Genomic DNA, 17,003 nt, shown 5'->3' on the forward strand with positions numbered 1-17,003 from the left:
ACAAATGTAAGAATTCTCTCTGTAAAGGGTTTGAAATACAATGGTCAGACTGATATGTAACATCAGTTTTATACCAGTATATAAAAGGGATAACTTGTTTGTTTTTGTTTTTAAATGCAAGCTGGATAAAAAAAATTAAAGAAAAAAAAGAAAAGAAAAAAAAAAAAGATGGAAATACAATACACTGTGCTCCACCGGTACGCTTTTTAGCCTTAGTAGCGATATCGCGAGAAACTGCCATTCAAGACTCGCGATGTCTGGACTGATAGCGTTTTAGACGTGTCCGTCAAGCTAGCTAGTATTAGCCAGTGTTTGTCCGGAAGTAAGGAACGCGAGCTGCAATTAAAATGAAAGGTTGAGAAATTTCGACTTTATGTAAATGACCTGCTGTCTGATTATAGCTTACAGTAACCGTGTGCGAAATGTGCAACGTATGGTTAAGACAAAATGCACTAGGGCTTTGTGGGGATATCTCCTTGAAGCTGACTCTTCCTCTCGAGTTGCGTCCGCTCCTGTTTGTTAACCTTTATTTTGGCGCCGCCGGATGTTTTTTTCCAGGGTTATTCAATTGTACTTGACTAATGCATGACGGCTTCATCTCAGCTTCAGCTGAAGAGCAAGCCGACATCAGCTGAGTTTGCACGAAGTACCATCCTTGTAGCTAAAAAACTGGAATTTATCGTCAAGCAAAATTCAGCAATAGCATTTTACAAGTTACGTTTACCTGTTAAGCTAATTGAATAACTGCCATCTGTCGAAACCACCGAGACAAGCTAGCGGCAAGGGAGGAATAACATTAACATCAAACCCGGCAAACAAAGAGGTCCTTTTTTCAACGACATCATTTTTCCTCCATATTCAATAGTTATGAGTCATGTGGCCGTCGAAAATGTCCACGGTCTAGAGCAGCAGGTAAGCCACGAAAGTTCAACGTGTGTTGCAGTGTTTGTTGTTAAAACGTGTTAAAACGACAGGGAGAAATGTTAGCTTGCCGGCTAGCCTGAAAACACCGCTAACGAGATGCTATCGTGCTAGCTACTGTTGGGTGCGCTTCAATTCTACACTCACGTGACCAAGAGCGGCAGTGGAGCGGGGAACCGAGTGTACTACGTGGAAAGCATATTAGGGTTTTTGCGCTTATTCCAACTGGATTTTAGCTACGGGATCGACACCAATTACAGTCCAAAATGATTTATGAAAGCTGTTGTATCCGATTGTGATGTGTCGCATTTTATGTGTTCGCGGACATAGCGCTGATCATAACAGAGTCGGATCACAAATGACGCCCGGGCGGTTCCGTCGGTCTTCCGGTGTGAGCATATGAAGCGCACCCGACAACTATTATCTCCGCTGCGTTTGTCTTGCAGCTTGCTACAATAATAAAATGGAGGTATGCGGAGATCGGGCTAGTGGTACTGACACACAAACAATGCGGTGTTTGACAGATGATCCCTCTGGCTTTCATGTAATGTGCAGTATTACACAGTTTTCGTGCTTCTCTTGACCGGGACCCGCTTTAGAAAAAAAAAAAAAGAAAAAAGCTCATTTTTTCTGCGTCACCACCAACGTAGTCTAGCTGTGTCTGACTGGTCAGACAGTTTCCAGTAGAAAAGAACTGTATGTCCTCAGTTGGTATTTTAACTGGGATAATGTCTCCGATAGAGTTGGATTTACAACACTGACCTTATTTAAACAAATTATACACCATCTTTCAACGGTAGAATGCAAAAAGGCACTTGGAATGTTTTTATATTTAGACCAGTCCTTCTTATTAGCCTAGTTCACTACGTATTGCGTCAGGTTGAAAGTGCATTCAACCCCTTAGAGACTGGAATTTAGTATGTGATAATAGAAAAAAAAAAAAAATAGACATGCAAAATTGTTTCCTGCGCTGCAGCTGGATCCATGCACAGAGGAAGCACCCACATGATTGGTCTGGGCTTGGGGGGCAAAAAAATAGAAAATAAAAAAAAGAAAAAGCCTTAAAGAAAAAGTTCATCAAAAAGTGAAAATCCAGTCATTCTGTCCTCACACCGACTTTGTACAAAGTATGTTTAATGGTTAATATTGCTGTTGCTTTTATTCGATTAGTTGTTTGGTCTATGAATGTGTCTAGATAATGGTGGCGAAGTGTCAATCAGTGTTTCCCAAAACCCAAGGTGACATCCTCAAAAGTTGGGTTTTACCACGACAAATAGTTGATGATTAATTACAAGTTGACAACTTATTGATTAATCGTTGCAGCTCTACTATCATTGTCTGTTAGCAAGACTGTCACATCGTTTATTGATTATGATGACTAAAGAAAAATGCACTGTTTTCTTTAGAGGCAGCATGTTGTGGTGGTTTTTCACTGACTATTTTGTCTCTGTTTATCCAGCTCGCTGTACTAGACTTGAGTGCAGCAGACGGACAAGGTGGAGGCACAAACAGTAAGCAGCCAACGTGTTTTACGAGAAGGTTTTGGTATTTGGGTTTCTGTTTGTAGTGAGTGTGCAAAGAAACTCACGAAACTGAACATATTACCTCCACAAGTAGTAAACCATGGTAAAGGTACTATATGTCAGAAGGACAGCAAACAAGGAAGTGCTCCATAAAGACATACATTTGGAAGAATAGGAAAATTGACAACAAGGCAACCAAGAGAATATCTTGGTTTTATATATATCTTGATATTGCCTTTTTCTATATTAAATTAAGAATCAAGCTTTGTAAGTCCTGATGATGTTGGACACTGTCTCTCTCTGTCTGCAGGGCGATACATTCCTCCACATTTACGGAACAAAGACGCTTCCAAAACTGGTGTGTAGCATCAAGTTAAAGCTGTCCTGTGGAGTTTTCTTGTAGACAAGCAACACAAACCAGCGTTGTGTTTACATTCAGTGTTACTCACCAATGTGCATTGTGTGAATCCTTGAATGTATCTCCGTCCTCATACAACTGTTGCAACGCAGATATTTCCTAAATATTCTGCATTGTTTACATCCATTTTAGCTAGCTAGCAGTTGTCACTACTTGTCTTTGCACCTTCCTTACATTACTGTGGACCAACAAAGTGGAATACTGTGAAGCTGGTGGCATGCATGTATGTCTTAACTATGCATGCACAATTCGAACCTAATAGAGCTCCACTCCTAAAACTCCTCTATGATGCCACCAGAGGTCCAAAACTCCACAGGGTATCTTTATTAATTGCATTTGTTACTAATAAAAAACACAACTGAATCTCTGTCTTGGCCAACAGGAAATGCCTTCGCTGCTGGTCGACAGGGTGGCTACACCATTGCACCTGCAGCCAACTGTAAGTTCATTTCTAAACTTAAAGTACACTCATTTTGTTCTTTCTGCATATTATCCCTCAAAGGAAAAGGTCACCCAGTCATTGCCTGTTTTTCATTCAAAGTTACGTCTCAACATTTTTCCCATGCTTTAAATCATGGGCGGAAATTAGGCTAACATAACTTTTGTAGGTGGTACGTCAGAGATCATCTGCGAGTGATAATTAAAACTGAGCTTGTATTTTTGAAAACGGTCATCTCGGGACACATGTCGGATTTTATGACCATGCTGGGAAACACGAACTGGATGAGACCCAGGCTGAGTGTTACTTCTGCCTCACAACAATTACTTATCATGTTAGTTATTTTCACCTGAAGCTAAAGTCTGCAACCATAAATAATAACTATTATAGCAAGTCCAGCTAATCATCCAAAATCTGAGGAGCTGAACTTCTGTCCAGCTCTGAGAGAGGTGTGTGCAGCAGACTCAGTAAATGCCTTATCTTAAAGCTGCCATGTGAAAACATTATTATTGTAGATTACAACAAGTGTGTAAGGTTGCTTTTGTAATATTTGTGTACTGAAAATATTTATTATTTAGACTGCTGAAGCTAGACTATTTTGATTATTGGAAGCACTTATTGCATTCAAATTGTTGACATCTGAATCTTAATGTAATCGAATCATGAGGTTCAGACCTTGAATCATAAGGTTCAGACCTCTAGCATACACCCTGTCTAAAATGGGTACATGAGCTTGACCAAACATCAAGGGTGTAAATAACATCTTTTCAAATCACTTTGTGATCTCAGTGCTTCTGGAGACTTGGACTAGAGCGGACAAGCTGTATGGAGTCTTTTGATGCCTTTTTAGTAATTTTTTTTCCGTTTCAAAACAAGTCTCCTGTTGTTTAGGAGAATGCTGCAGTGCTGTTTTGTTGTGAAGCTCCAGAAAAGTCTTGTGGATTACAAGATTTCTTTCCATCAGCATAGGGGGAGCAGATGATGACTGAGTTTAACTGTTTAGATGAACTTTTCCTTTAACATTCTTTAATGTAGCATCAAGTCATCATCAGTTGGTTTTCTGATGTTACCTTATTCTGTCATTGAGTTGAAGAAAGGGATGTCAAGTATCTGTTCTCAATCCAACACTGAATGGCTTACCACTATGAAGTGAAACAGCAATGTTCTAATTGTAATTCTTTTGCGCAGTTTATGGGTACAAGCATTATTTAAATGTCATCATTGTGGTTTACTTATCATCTTTTTCTCCCGCTGCAGATGGTTGGGATGGCGGGCGCAACAACTTTGTCAATGGCTACCATGACAACCGCATGACTGGTGGCAACACGTTTAACCGTGGACCACCTCGCATGGAGCGGGGCCGGGGTGGCGTCGGAGGAGGTTACCGTGGCAACAGAGGTGGGGCTTTTAACCCCATGAACCAAGCACAGCCAATGCCGTTTGCTGCCTATGATAATAAAGGTGGGATTTGGTTTAACTGCATGAATTATTACCCTTATATTTGCTTTCACCTCTCCATTAGGATTGGGAGATAGGCCTTCAGATAATAATGCCATATTTTTTGCCTATATTGTGATACAGAACATGAATCTGTTTTTAAAAAAAATTATATCTGATTTTGTCACTCGTTCCAGCAATAATGATTTGCTTTAGAGACATCACAGTAATTTTGAACAAATACCTCAATATTGATGTTTTGACAATAGTTTTTGATCATTAATAATCATCAGTACTGTGAATGTAATGAGTAAGTGAGTAAAGGCATGTGTTAGAACAAGTAGATGGTGCCAAGATATAAATGATTTTCCAAACCAGAACTGAAGAGAGGCTGAAGCACCACTGATGACACTTTGTAGAGGTGCGCCAGTGAAAGTGAATGGGACACAAAAGTCAAAACCCCGATTGTGATGTGTGTTTCTTACAAGCCCTGGTTCAGAGGCACCCTGAATACAGACATCAAATAACACATCTCTCACACTGAACACCTCCCATACTTCCCTCCAAACACCAGCTGTAGTTGCCTTCAAACATGGCTGAATGATGAGCTAATAATACCACTTGTATGAAACTTTCCTCTAATAGTTTTGTGTTCATTCCCTGTCAGACGCTGGCGGCTGGAACACTGCCAAGGACGCCTACAGCAATTTTGGTAACAACCGAGGGAAGTCTGCGTTCTTCAATGACAGGGGCAATGCTAACAGAGGGAGGTAAGAAGATGAGACTGAGATGGACTGAAAAACTGCCACCGCAGGACTCCTATGTTTTTCTGTTGTTCCTGTACTGAAGTCTACCTCTTTGTGACTTCTTTTATGAACAAGCTTATATTGTAGCATCAAATATAGCACATATTGTATCATCCCCTTTGTGTTGTTTTCAGGTTTGACCATGGTGGATTTGGTGGTGGAGGAGGTGGAGGAAGCAGCCGCTGGGTGGAGGAGTCCAGAGATGAGGGAGACTGGTCTAAACCAACACCACGTAATGAACGCCTTGAACAGTGAGTCTGTGCTTTTATTGGTCTTTGGAGGTCATCTTCCGACAAGGAGAGTTGGATGTTGTAACTGAAACAATCCATTGATTAGTTGATCCACAGAAAATGTATTTGCTGCTATTAAACTTTTTGATTAATTGTTAAAGGTCCGATATTATTTATCAATTCATATCTTATTTTCGGTATCTACTTGAAGACGGCTGCATGCTTTGCTGTTCAAAAACACCTTCTTATTCTCACATTGTCCACTGATGCAGCACCTCTATTCAACCTCTGTTGGGCATTTTTTAAAACTGTTTTATTGACCAGAAAATGATTAACTGATGAAGTGAAAATATCCATATATTTATTTAGCTTAAAAATCCACAGTGGCTGAGAAGACAGAAATTAATATACCAAAGAAACACAGGATGTATTTTCCTGGACATTAGACTAATGTGCACTCTGTTTCTCTTCCTTCTCCCCTCTGAAGTGAGTTGTTCTCTGCCAGTAATACTGGGATTAACTTTGAGAAATATGACGACATTCCCGTTGAGGCCACAGGACAGAACTGCCCTCACCACATCGAGAATGTAAGCTACTGTTGTCAACTATGGATCCACCAGTGCTACATTATGTATCAGCACCATGTTTACTTTCGCTGCTCTGTTTGTATATGTGTTTGCTGAACAGTTCCAAGATGTGGACATGGGTGAGATCATCATGGGTAACATTGGTCTGAGTCGCTACACCAGACCGACCCCTGTCCAGAAATATGCCATCCCTATTGTCAAGTCAAAGCGAGACCTCATGGCCTGCGCACAAACAGGTAGGATACACAAAACATATAATGGAGAATACTATTCTATCTAGAGGAAAATGATGACTCGCTGAATACTCCAGGAGATGAATGAGGTTGACTTTGTTGCTGTAGGTTCTGGGAAGACTGCAGCCTTCCTGCTGCCGATCCTTAGCCAGATCTATTGTGAAGGACCAGGAGAAGCTCTGAATGCAGCTAAAGCATCTGGGCAGGTGAGCAGAAAGTCAAAACATGCCATTACTTCTGCCGTCAGTTCTGTTTGTCATCAGGATTACAGACAAACTTGCCCCCAGCCAGTGGAAACCATGCACTCCCTACCTGAACTCTGAACTTCGTTTGACTGCAAAACCATCAACTGTAGTTAGACTGAAGCGTTGTGTTGTCTTTGCGTTGCAGGAAAATGGAAAGTATGGGCGTCGTAAGCAGTACCCCATCTCACTGGTGTTGGCTCCAACCAGAGAACTGGCATTACAGATATATGATGAGGCCAGGAAGGTACGCACAGACACACACACACACACACACACAGAGGAACATACACATACAAATCTTGATAAAATGGAAAAATGTTTATCCATGCATTTCTTCATCCAGTTTGTTTCTCTTTGTAGTTTTCCTACCGTTCCAGAGTGCGTCCCTGTGTTGTGTATGGAGGAGCAGACATTGGCCAGCAGATTAGAGATCTGGAAAGAGGCTGCCACCTGCTGGTGGCCACACCAGGGAGATTGGTGGACATGATAGAGAGGGGCAAGATTGGACTGGACTACTGCAAGTAAGACATTAGCAATACAGTTGTATTGGTGGAATGAGATGTTTTTTACATACTTGCAGTTTTCTAGATATTAGAATATTATCTTTATTTTAAAGTCTGCAACCTTTTCCTCTGTCTTCCTCTCTACAGCTACCTGGTCCTGGATGAGGCAGATCGTATGTTGGACATGGGATTTGAACCACAGATTCGACGCATTGTGGAACAGGACACTATGCCCCACAAAGGCATCCGGCAAACCATGATGTTCAGTGCAACCTTTCCTAAAGAGATCCAGGTACATTTGCAGAGGAACATCTGACATGCATTTTCCCATGACAGATACTAGATAAGCCTTGTGCACTTTGTTTAACATTCTTCGATATATACTGCAATGGTGATTATTGACAATGCAAGTCCACTACATGAACACAATTACGTCATGATGCCATTTTACCTGAAATCTTGTGTTTCCAAACTTACTGTATTAGGACCAAATACCATGTTCATATTTGTAGTGATGCTTGTGAAAGCTTTAATAAGTTAGTTGCTTTCAGTTACACATAAAAATGCTATATTAACAGAAAAGAAATTGTTAAAAATGATAAAATAAATTCAAATTAAAGCAACAATATGAGAACTTTGATGCATCACAGGAAGATTTGTATTTTCGCTGAAAATGGCTAATTTATTCTATGATATTCTCCAACAAGCCTGATAAGTTGACTTTTTAAAAGGAATGTCTGCAAATTACCTTATGAGCACATCAGTTTAAAATAGTTAGAATCTATCAATAAGCACATACTCTGCTCCCACTCCAGATCCTTGCCAGGGATTTCCTGGAGGAGTACATCTTCCTGGCGGTCGGAAGAGTTGGTTCCACCTCAGAGAACATCACTCAGAAAGTAGTGTGGGTGGAGGAGAGCGATAAAAGATCTTTCCTCCTGGACCTGCTCAGTGCTACAGGTGAGACAGTCACAGAGCAGTAACAATTCATGACCACCATCTGTGTCCCAACACTGCAGCTCCACCACACATACAACTTGTGCTAACACACACAATTGCACACACAATACAGTTTGATTTACCATGTCATCCTCCCATCCCAGCCGACACATTACTGTGTGTCTTTGTGGCACATCAGAAACATGAAACATCCACAGTTAGTTTTCTGCTGGTGATTGAGTAAAGTTTACATGTTGGTGGTTTGGTGTGGTTTTATCCCAAGTCATCCCCAGTGAGGTTCAGGACAATACTGGAGACAACATAGAGAAACCTGGTAAGATCCTCAATGGTGAACTTTGTATCTGTCATTTCATATTTTAAATCATTTTGCCTGCCCTTTATTGTTCTTTTCCATGGATGGAGAGTCTTTTGTTTATTCAGTTCTTTTTGCTTCTGTGTACCATCTCATGGGTCAGGTTTGCTAAGCTTACATCAAACATGCCTGTTGTATTTCTTTTTCCTTTATTCAAGACTTCTTTTTTATGTACAGTTTGTTGCTGTGGTATCTTTATGTCAGAACAAAAGCCTTGATAGAGAGAGTCTGGTTATGCTGTAGTCTCAATAGCTAACAAATGGATATAAATGTCAGTCAATGTCCTTCACCATCAGGTAGATATGTTCAGGGATCTGTAGTATTGAGGAAGAACTATGACCAAACTCTTTCCATCAGTGGCTCCAGTCACAGTGCCTGCACAACAACACAGTGCTGCTCAGTTTAACCATTCTTTCTTGTGATTATTTCTTGTTTTTACCCACACTGCACTCCCTGCTGCCTGTTGCATTATTCTGTTCATATAAAAACATCTATTGTAATGTGCTGTAAATAATTGAAACTAATTAAGGTGCATGTTATCAAGACATTGTGTCACACCATTGTGGTCTGAAACAACCTTCTCAGTAGACGTATAAACATGCTGGTAGGGCTGAAAGAGTCGATGACATGTCTTGATTATACATAGTATAAGTTTAAATATCAAGATTGTCAGTAAGCAAATTGTTTTGTTTGTGTGTACAGCACTGAATGAATGAGACGATAAATAAGATGAAGTAAGATGGTGAATTTGTAGTTTAAATTTGGACAAATGGTTTCTGTTTGTCAGCTGTAATAATAATATTAATAATGATCATTATGATAACCATCATTAATGTTAAATTTAGAGTCAATTAAACTTAAGTTAATAATTATTAAAAGCATGTATTAATCATGTGTTTATAATGAAGTTGCATCTGACATTTATAGACCTTGACGATGTCTTTCAAAAGGTTTATAAAGCATTGTTAACAGTGAATTAACAACTAAAATTTAATTATTAATTGTTGATAGTTATTGGAAAGTGTTACCACATCACTATACAGCACCTCTCTTATTAGGTTTACAAATTTCTTAACAAGAAATTAAATCTCACAAGGCAGACCAAATAAGAATAAAATGAAAAAGACCAACTCACTGTCAATATAAACACTATAAATCCATAATACCTGTAACAAAGATATTATTCCGTCGCCTGATGGTAGTTAAAATTTCCTGAAAAATATTGTTGTGTGACTTTTATGTCATAAACTTTAGATTTTGTGTCACAACAAAATGTTACGAAGAGACTTGGTAGTTGACAATGTTTTGTTGACTATAAGATTTGGTTAATCATTCTCTGAGATATGCTTTTTTTACACACAGATCTCCATTATGTGGTTAATAGGAAGTCAGAGGCACTTTATTGCCACATCATCATCAAACCCCAAGAACTGTATCTGGTGTGATTTTCTCTTAGTTTCAGAGCAAGATACTTTGCTACCAAAGGAGTCTTCTCCATAAAATGACTCCTCATTTGGGGCGATGCCCTGACTTTTTTACTAGTTTGGATTAAAAGGAAAAAGGAGAAAAAACAACTTGCCCTCCTCCATTAAACACTTAAGCTACAGTTTGCTATATGAGGTTTGAAAACAGAGCAGCTCACACCCAGCTGTTTGTGTTAAAAATGTAGCTGACACCAAGAATATCTATTCACCATGTAATAACAGCTGCCTTTTCTCTGGGCTCACCAGGTAAGGACTCACTGACCCTGGTTTTTGTGGAGACAAAGAAAGGTGCTGATGCCTTGGAGGACTTCCTGTATCGGGAAGGCTATGCCTGTACCAGTATCCATGGCGACCGCTCCCAGAGAGACCGAGAGGAGGCCCTCAGCCAGTTCAGATCAGGAAAATGCCCCATTCTGGTGGCCACAGCGGTCAGTTCAAATAAAAACCTGCTTGATACATGGTTAACATTTCTTCATGAAAACGGTTACACTTGATCTAATGTTGATGAAGGTTCTCAGTCATCCAGGTCATGGTAAATCTAAGTGCTGTATTGTAGGCAACTGGACGTGTTTCAGTCTCTTGAAGACGTTTCACCTCTCATCCAAGAGGCTTTTTCAGTTCTGACTAACTGGAGGGTTGCAGGCTTTTAAACTCTGTGTGGGGTCTGCTTACAGATTCGCTAGGGCCACTTGTAGGACGTTGGCTCAACCGACCTTCATGTGGATTGCTAGTGCTAGGTGAGCCCAGATGTGAATGGTGGTTATGCTATCTGGGGAGAGGACTCAGTCCTGCATTGTCTTAGGCCACCTCCTCTGTTCAAAGAAGGTCATTCCGGTTTGACATACATGGATTATTTTACTCCTCTTTCAAACCATCTGTCTTCTCTGGCCAAGATGTTTACATTGTTGTCCTCAAAGGAATGATTTGTCTCCTTCAGATGTCAGTGGACCACAGAGTCTTGACCTGAAGAGTTGGCCCTCCTGTGTTGTGCCATCCGTTTATGGAGAGGTTGTTTTGTCTCCCCAGTGTACAAATCTGTGCAGTCCTGGCTGCATTGAACAGCATAAACTACATTACTCTGTGTATGCCTGGGTGTTTTGTCCTTAGGATGGACCAGTTTCTGCCTCACTATGTTCGTGGGTGTAAAGTGAACCGGGACATGATGTTTATTGAAGTTTCTCAGATGTTCCTGCAACAGGGGCATTGATGATGTTGTGATGTTTTCCCGTCTCCTCCTCTCTGTCTGCTCTGGATCTTTTGGTTTTGACAAGGTCCAGTTTGGGTAACCACAGGTTTTAAATGCTGACTGTCTCCTCTGACATCGTCTTGCGGGAACTTGATGTTATTGTCCACAGCATTTTTATGCTCTGTGAAGACTTCCACTTCCCTTGTTTTTATTTTGACCCAAGTGTCATCCACATACCTGAACCAGCACCTATGAGACACTGAGGCAGGATCCTACCAGTAGTTATAAAAAGTTATAGGTTAGGTCATAGAATATCTGCAAAAAATGGGAAAGGTCAAAACCATTGACAGGCTATTGTATTACAGACTGGGGTAAATCATTCCATGTATCCATGTATCCATGGACTCCCCAATAGGAGTACTGACTCAGTTACCTACAGCATATCTAAGCACTTAACCAGTATCCTTGCTCCTTTGGTTAGTAACACTCAAATCATAAACTCACAGGAGTTTGCCAACAAGGTGACAGAAATAACACTGCACTTAGAAGAAACAATGTTTTCTATTGATGTCACCTCAATTTTACATGCATTCTCACTCAAGTTAACGCAGTCACGCAGTTAAGATGGTGAAGAAATGCAGACATAAGCATGGCTGTGCCATGGGCATCCCCAATAGTGGCAATCCTCTACATGGAAGAAGTGGAAAGCAGAACCTCGATTACCTTATAGGAACTGCTCCTTGCCAGGTCAGTCTCTGTTAAAATCAAAACAAGAAAGTGGAAGCCTTTACAGAACAAATAAATGCTTTGGACAATAACATCAAGTTCATGTGGGAAGATGTCAGAGGAAACAGTCTGCCCCTCCTGGACTGTGCGGTACACAGTGAAGAAGATGATGTGCAACACTGATGTGTACAGAAAACCCTAACACAGATAAATACAAGCACAAGCTGGGGGTCATCAGAACCTTAAACCAACTGCTGAGACCGGGCCCACAGAGACGGAGGGGAAGGAAAAGGAACAGAAGCACATCAGGGGAGCATTTAAAACCTGTGGCTACCCAAACTGGACCTTTGTCAAAACCACTAAAAGATCCAGAGCAGATAGAGAGGAGAAGACGGGAAAACATAACACCATCGTCGTTCCAGAGTTTTAAAGCCTGCAACTCCCCTCCAGTTAGTTAGAACTGCAGAAGCCTCCTGGATGAGAGTTGAAAACATCTTCAAGAAACTGAAACGTGTCCAGTTGCCTATGACACAGCACTTAGAACTTGACATGATAATGTTGTATAAATCACATGCTTTTAGTATGAGAGTATGAAAGCATTTTAACACGTTTGTGTGTGTGTGTGAGTGACCTGCTTTTTTCTGCCTCCTCAGGTAGCAGCTCGTGGACTGGACATCTCCAATGTGAAACATGTTATTAATTTTGACCTGCCCAGTGACATCGAAGAGTATGTCCACCGTATTGGACGTACAGGACGAGTCGGAAACCTAGGTTAGAGTACAGCTAGTGTAATTTAGGGATATTAACACCATGTCATGTGTTACATAATCTAAAATGACGATACACTCCAAACGATATAAGCCACAGCACACAAAAGGCTACTTTATTGCTACTATTACTGACTGCTTTTTTTTAACTGCAGGACTTGCAACATCGTTCTTCAATGACAAAAATGGTAACATCACTAAAGACCTGCTGGACATCCTGGTGGAGGCCAAACAGGAAGTTCCATCATGGCTTGAGAGCCTGGCCTATGAACACCAGCATAAGAGCAGCAACAGAGGACGCTCTAAGAGGTACACATCCACACACTCTCTCCTTAATCATTAAATATGTGTTTTTCTTATGTTTGCTTTCAATTATAGGTCCAATTAAATGTTTGGCTCAATGCAGTGAAGTTCACTGTTCGATTTGAATAATGCATATGATTTTGCCTCCAGGTTCTCCGGTGGTTTTGGAGCACGTGATTATCGCCAGACGGCTGCAGGAGGCAATGCTGGAGGGTTTGGCGGACGTGGCGGTCGCAACCAGGCAGGACACGGAGGAAACCGAGGCTTTGGAGGAGGTGAGGATCTGCTCTTCTGATATACAGTGCCGATGAAAAGTATTCACCCTCTTAATTGTTTTCCACTTATTGCTTTCATAATCCAATCATGGTCAACATACAATAAATATACAAAACAAAAAAATCCTAATGTGAAAGTTAAAACCAATTTCTACAAAGTAATGTAAGTCAGTTAAAAAAATAAATAAATAAATAAATAAATAAATAAATAAATAAATAAATAAATAAATAAATCAATATATATATATATATATATATATATATATATATATATATATATATATATATATATATATATATATATATATATATATATATATATATATATATATATATGAAATAACTGATTGCATAAGATGTTGAAGACGGAGTCCCTCCCATCTTAGCTGCTGAAGCTTTTACATCTGCATTCACATTGCAGAAAACAGAGATTTTGCTGTTCATTTTAATTAGGACAGTTCATTTGTGTCCAATCTGACTCAACTTTTGGAGAAACATAGCCCAACGTCGTGTTTCTGTGGCCAATCACTTAAGCTTACGATGAGACCATGACTGAAGCCACAGTGGAATGTGTCATGTATATTCACTAAGTTGGGCTTTATGCACAACTTTGAAACACACCTGTGGATTTCGACCTTCCCTGTAGGACCAGTGTGTTTAACCTGCTGTAGCAGAGGCATGACTGGAGATCATAAGCAGTAGAGTAGAATGAAAGGTCAGAAAGTGTGGGCACGTTATTTAGCATGGATAAATACTATAGAGGGAACACAATGAGCATTCCTTTCATAGGCAGAGAGCACCAGGCCAATATTTGTCATGGCCAAGCCATGTTATTACATCATCATGTGATGCACAGGGGACTTTTTCCTAAAAGCTAACATTGTGAAAGACACATCTGTAAAATGATAATCAAAGCCTCACAACTCCTGCGAAATGACTAGTTTTACAGTCATGTGTGGCTTTTCTAGATTCTATAAATTTTATTGGACTGAATTGCCCACATCCTATCATCTAAGTTAGCTCAGCACTAAACCGGAAGTCTGTAGTGCGCATGCTCTGTGGCACCCCAGCTGGACAGCCACAATTAAAGTCTGATTCTGTGGGAAACAGTGTTGTTGCTTTCGGTTCCTGGCTGAGGCCTTTACTTTGTTTGAGTTCTCTCCTGTTTCCTTCCCCCCTCAGGTGGCTTTGGCAACTTCTACACCAGTGACGGCTATGGAGGCAACTATTCGCATTCTCAAGTTGACTGGTGGGGCAACTAGGTTCCTCCATCCTACCTTTACTCATCCCTCTTTCTTCTTTTCACTCATCCTCCTTCCTTTCTTCACATTTGTCTGGACCCCATCTGTCTCCTCCCCTCAATTAAGCCCTAGAGTCCACATGCATGTTATTAAACTATTTATACTCATTTATATAGCCCTCGTTCAGTCCCTCTGCACCCAGAACTTTGAATTCCTCCTTTCCATCTTTACGTCTGTCTTGACAGTCCCCCATTCATTTTCCTTTTGAGTTTTTAAGTCCTGGTTTATCTCACCTCTTAGGCCACGTTATAAAGGGATTCTCCAATTTGAGATGTTTTTTTTTAACACTTGCCACAGATTTGTTACAGTTCCTCTGTGGCACAAGCTTGAAGAAAAATAACCAATGTAATTCTTTAAAAAGATTCTTTAATCCCCTAAGAATAGTGGACACTTGAGATTTACTGTGAGTAGAGTCCTACAAAGCGGCTGCAGAGGACCAGGGGGAAATGCAGTTTTTTCACTTTAGATTTGAGTTTTGGCTTCATTGTGTTTTTGTCTGCATTCACCCAAAGCCAGCCAGGCGTCCTGTGTACCTACACATGTCATCTTTGTATGTAACGCATGGCCATGTTGTAAATCACCGGCCAAAAACTTTTCTAAAATATAGCGCAGAGATGGGCAAGATGTCAAATCTGAACAAAATGTGTCTGCATATAAAATGGGGACTGGCTGAAGCTTCTTCACCTGATGACATGAAAGGTACTTAAAGCGGCCACAGAAACGGAATTGTTTTTGTTTTGTTTTTTTCACCTTTCTAAAGCATATTGAAGTATTGATTTACTCAGATCTGAGAAAGATGTCTAACAGACTGAAGGGACAAGGGGCTGGACCGACTCCAGTCAGTGGGACACCAGCAGATGTTGTCGCCCGGCGATGATGCTAGCAAACAGAGTGGTTGTTATTATCACAACTACAAGCAGCATTTTCTTTGTTTGAAAAAAGTGGAGGACCATTTGTTTCTGTACCGTGCCTTTAAGAATTTGAACTTTGTCCCTTATTTCCGTTGTTTTTATTGCCATAATGCGTAACTGGCTACAAGTACTGGCCAACTGTGACTAAAAAGAATGAGTATTTAATGTCATGTATGGGTTTAAACATGTTTTTCTTTATTTCTATTTGGAAGGAAACAAACTAGGCTTGAACTAAATCAAACCTTGGCAGAAAAAACTAAACAAAAACTGTGATGAGGAAACTCAAAGCAATTCCTTATCTGTCTATTGGAGTACAAATTGGTCAGGTCCCCGATGAGCTGATTCCAAAAAGCATATTACCACTGCAACCATATTTCTCTATCTTTTTGATATACTCTCATTCAGAGTGACCAAAATAGAAATTACATTTGTCTTGTTAAAGAATAGTCCTTGCTGTTGAGTAGGGATGAGGACTGTGGTTTTATGCTTTGGGGAAAGCGAGTCCTACTAATTGACCTTTATGTCACATCTACAGCTCCGGTTTGAGCTTGAGTTTGGGTTTCTCAATGCCATTTTGTCACTAATTGTTGGATCACTTTATGTCAGATACAGAGTCACAGAATTTGGTGTAGATGTGCAGCAGCAGTCATGTTTTGTGACTTCTCCCGGCCTTCTCTTTCAGATATGTGGCTGTAAATGTAGCTATGTTCCTCAAAACTCACTGTATTGTGAACTTAAAATCTGATGAGACTTTCGAGCCATTTTAGATTTACAGAGTATCTCCCAGTGAGCACTGTGAATCACTAAAATGGTCTCGAAGACAATATTAGGTTGTCCATCTGTCTGTCTATACAGATTACTTGTGACCACACTCAATAGTGAAAGCAGTGTAAAATAAAAACCACTGCTGTTCATGGCGGCTGCTGCTGCTGCAGACATCAGTCTCCAACTTGTGGCTGTTCAACCAACTATTGGTGTCACCATGTTCTTGGGAAACTGGCTCTGCTTCCACCACAAACATTAAAACCCTTGTTTGCAAAAAGGTTCTTTCAAGGGAAAACACAACCAAAAAGCTAAGAGTTCAGAATTTTCTCGCTCACTCTATCCTGGAGAGTTAAATGAAGAGTCTTCTCTAAAATAAGTCATTCCAGTTTATTCGTTGGGTCTTTAAGATCTGTTGAGGTCAGGGATAAAAGTCAGGAATCTGATATTTTAGCCTAACTCATTTGACAGCAGGGGCAGCTTAGGCTTTCCAGAGGATCCAATACCACACGTCCATAGCACATTTCAACCGTGTCCCGTCTAGCTGCACTGAAACCAGATGTAGTCAGGCATAGTTCCAGCTGTGTCCATAGGGCTGAACCAGCTGGAAAAGGCATTTCTTACTTGGATCATA

At 40.4% G+C, this 17,003-nt stretch overlaps 1 protein-coding gene across 3 annotated transcripts; it reads left to right on the forward strand.

The window, feature by feature from the left end:
- The first annotated feature begins 299 nt into the window (after positions 1-299).
- On the forward strand, positions 300-16,575 carry LOC119015095 (ATP-dependent RNA helicase DDX3X-like). 3 transcript variants are annotated; one of them, XM_037090741.1, is made up of 20 exons: positions 300-912; positions 2,381-2,432; positions 2,755-2,802; positions 3,245-3,301; positions 4,559-4,762; positions 5,406-5,508; positions 5,679-5,795; positions 6,262-6,361; positions 6,462-6,597; positions 6,703-6,800; positions 6,985-7,083; positions 7,200-7,360; positions 7,490-7,634; positions 8,158-8,302; positions 8,565-8,615; positions 10,385-10,566; positions 12,704-12,821; positions 12,973-13,126; positions 13,271-13,395; positions 14,578-16,575. In XM_037090741.1, exons 1-20 carry the CDS (start codon positions 868-870, stop codon positions 14,655-14,657), a joined length of 2,220 nt encoding a protein of 739 aa, XP_036946636.1. In that variant the 5' UTR covers positions 300-867; the 3' UTR covers positions 14,658-16,575. The 3 variants fall into 3 exon arrangements, with proteins under 3 accessions (XP_036946636.1, XP_036946637.1, XP_036946638.1); XM_037090742.1 differs by lacking the exon at positions 2,755-2,802; XM_037090743.1 differs by lacking the exon at positions 8,565-8,615 and having other exon boundaries at positions 302-912.
- The last annotated feature ends 428 nt before the right edge of the window (positions 16,576-17,003 follow it).

This window comes from Acanthopagrus latus, chromosome 24 (assembly GCF_904848185.1).
Source record: "Acanthopagrus latus isolate v.2019 chromosome 24, fAcaLat1.1, whole genome shotgun sequence".
Classification (NCBI taxonomy): Eukaryota; Metazoa; Chordata; class Actinopteri; order Spariformes; family Sparidae; genus Acanthopagrus; species Acanthopagrus latus.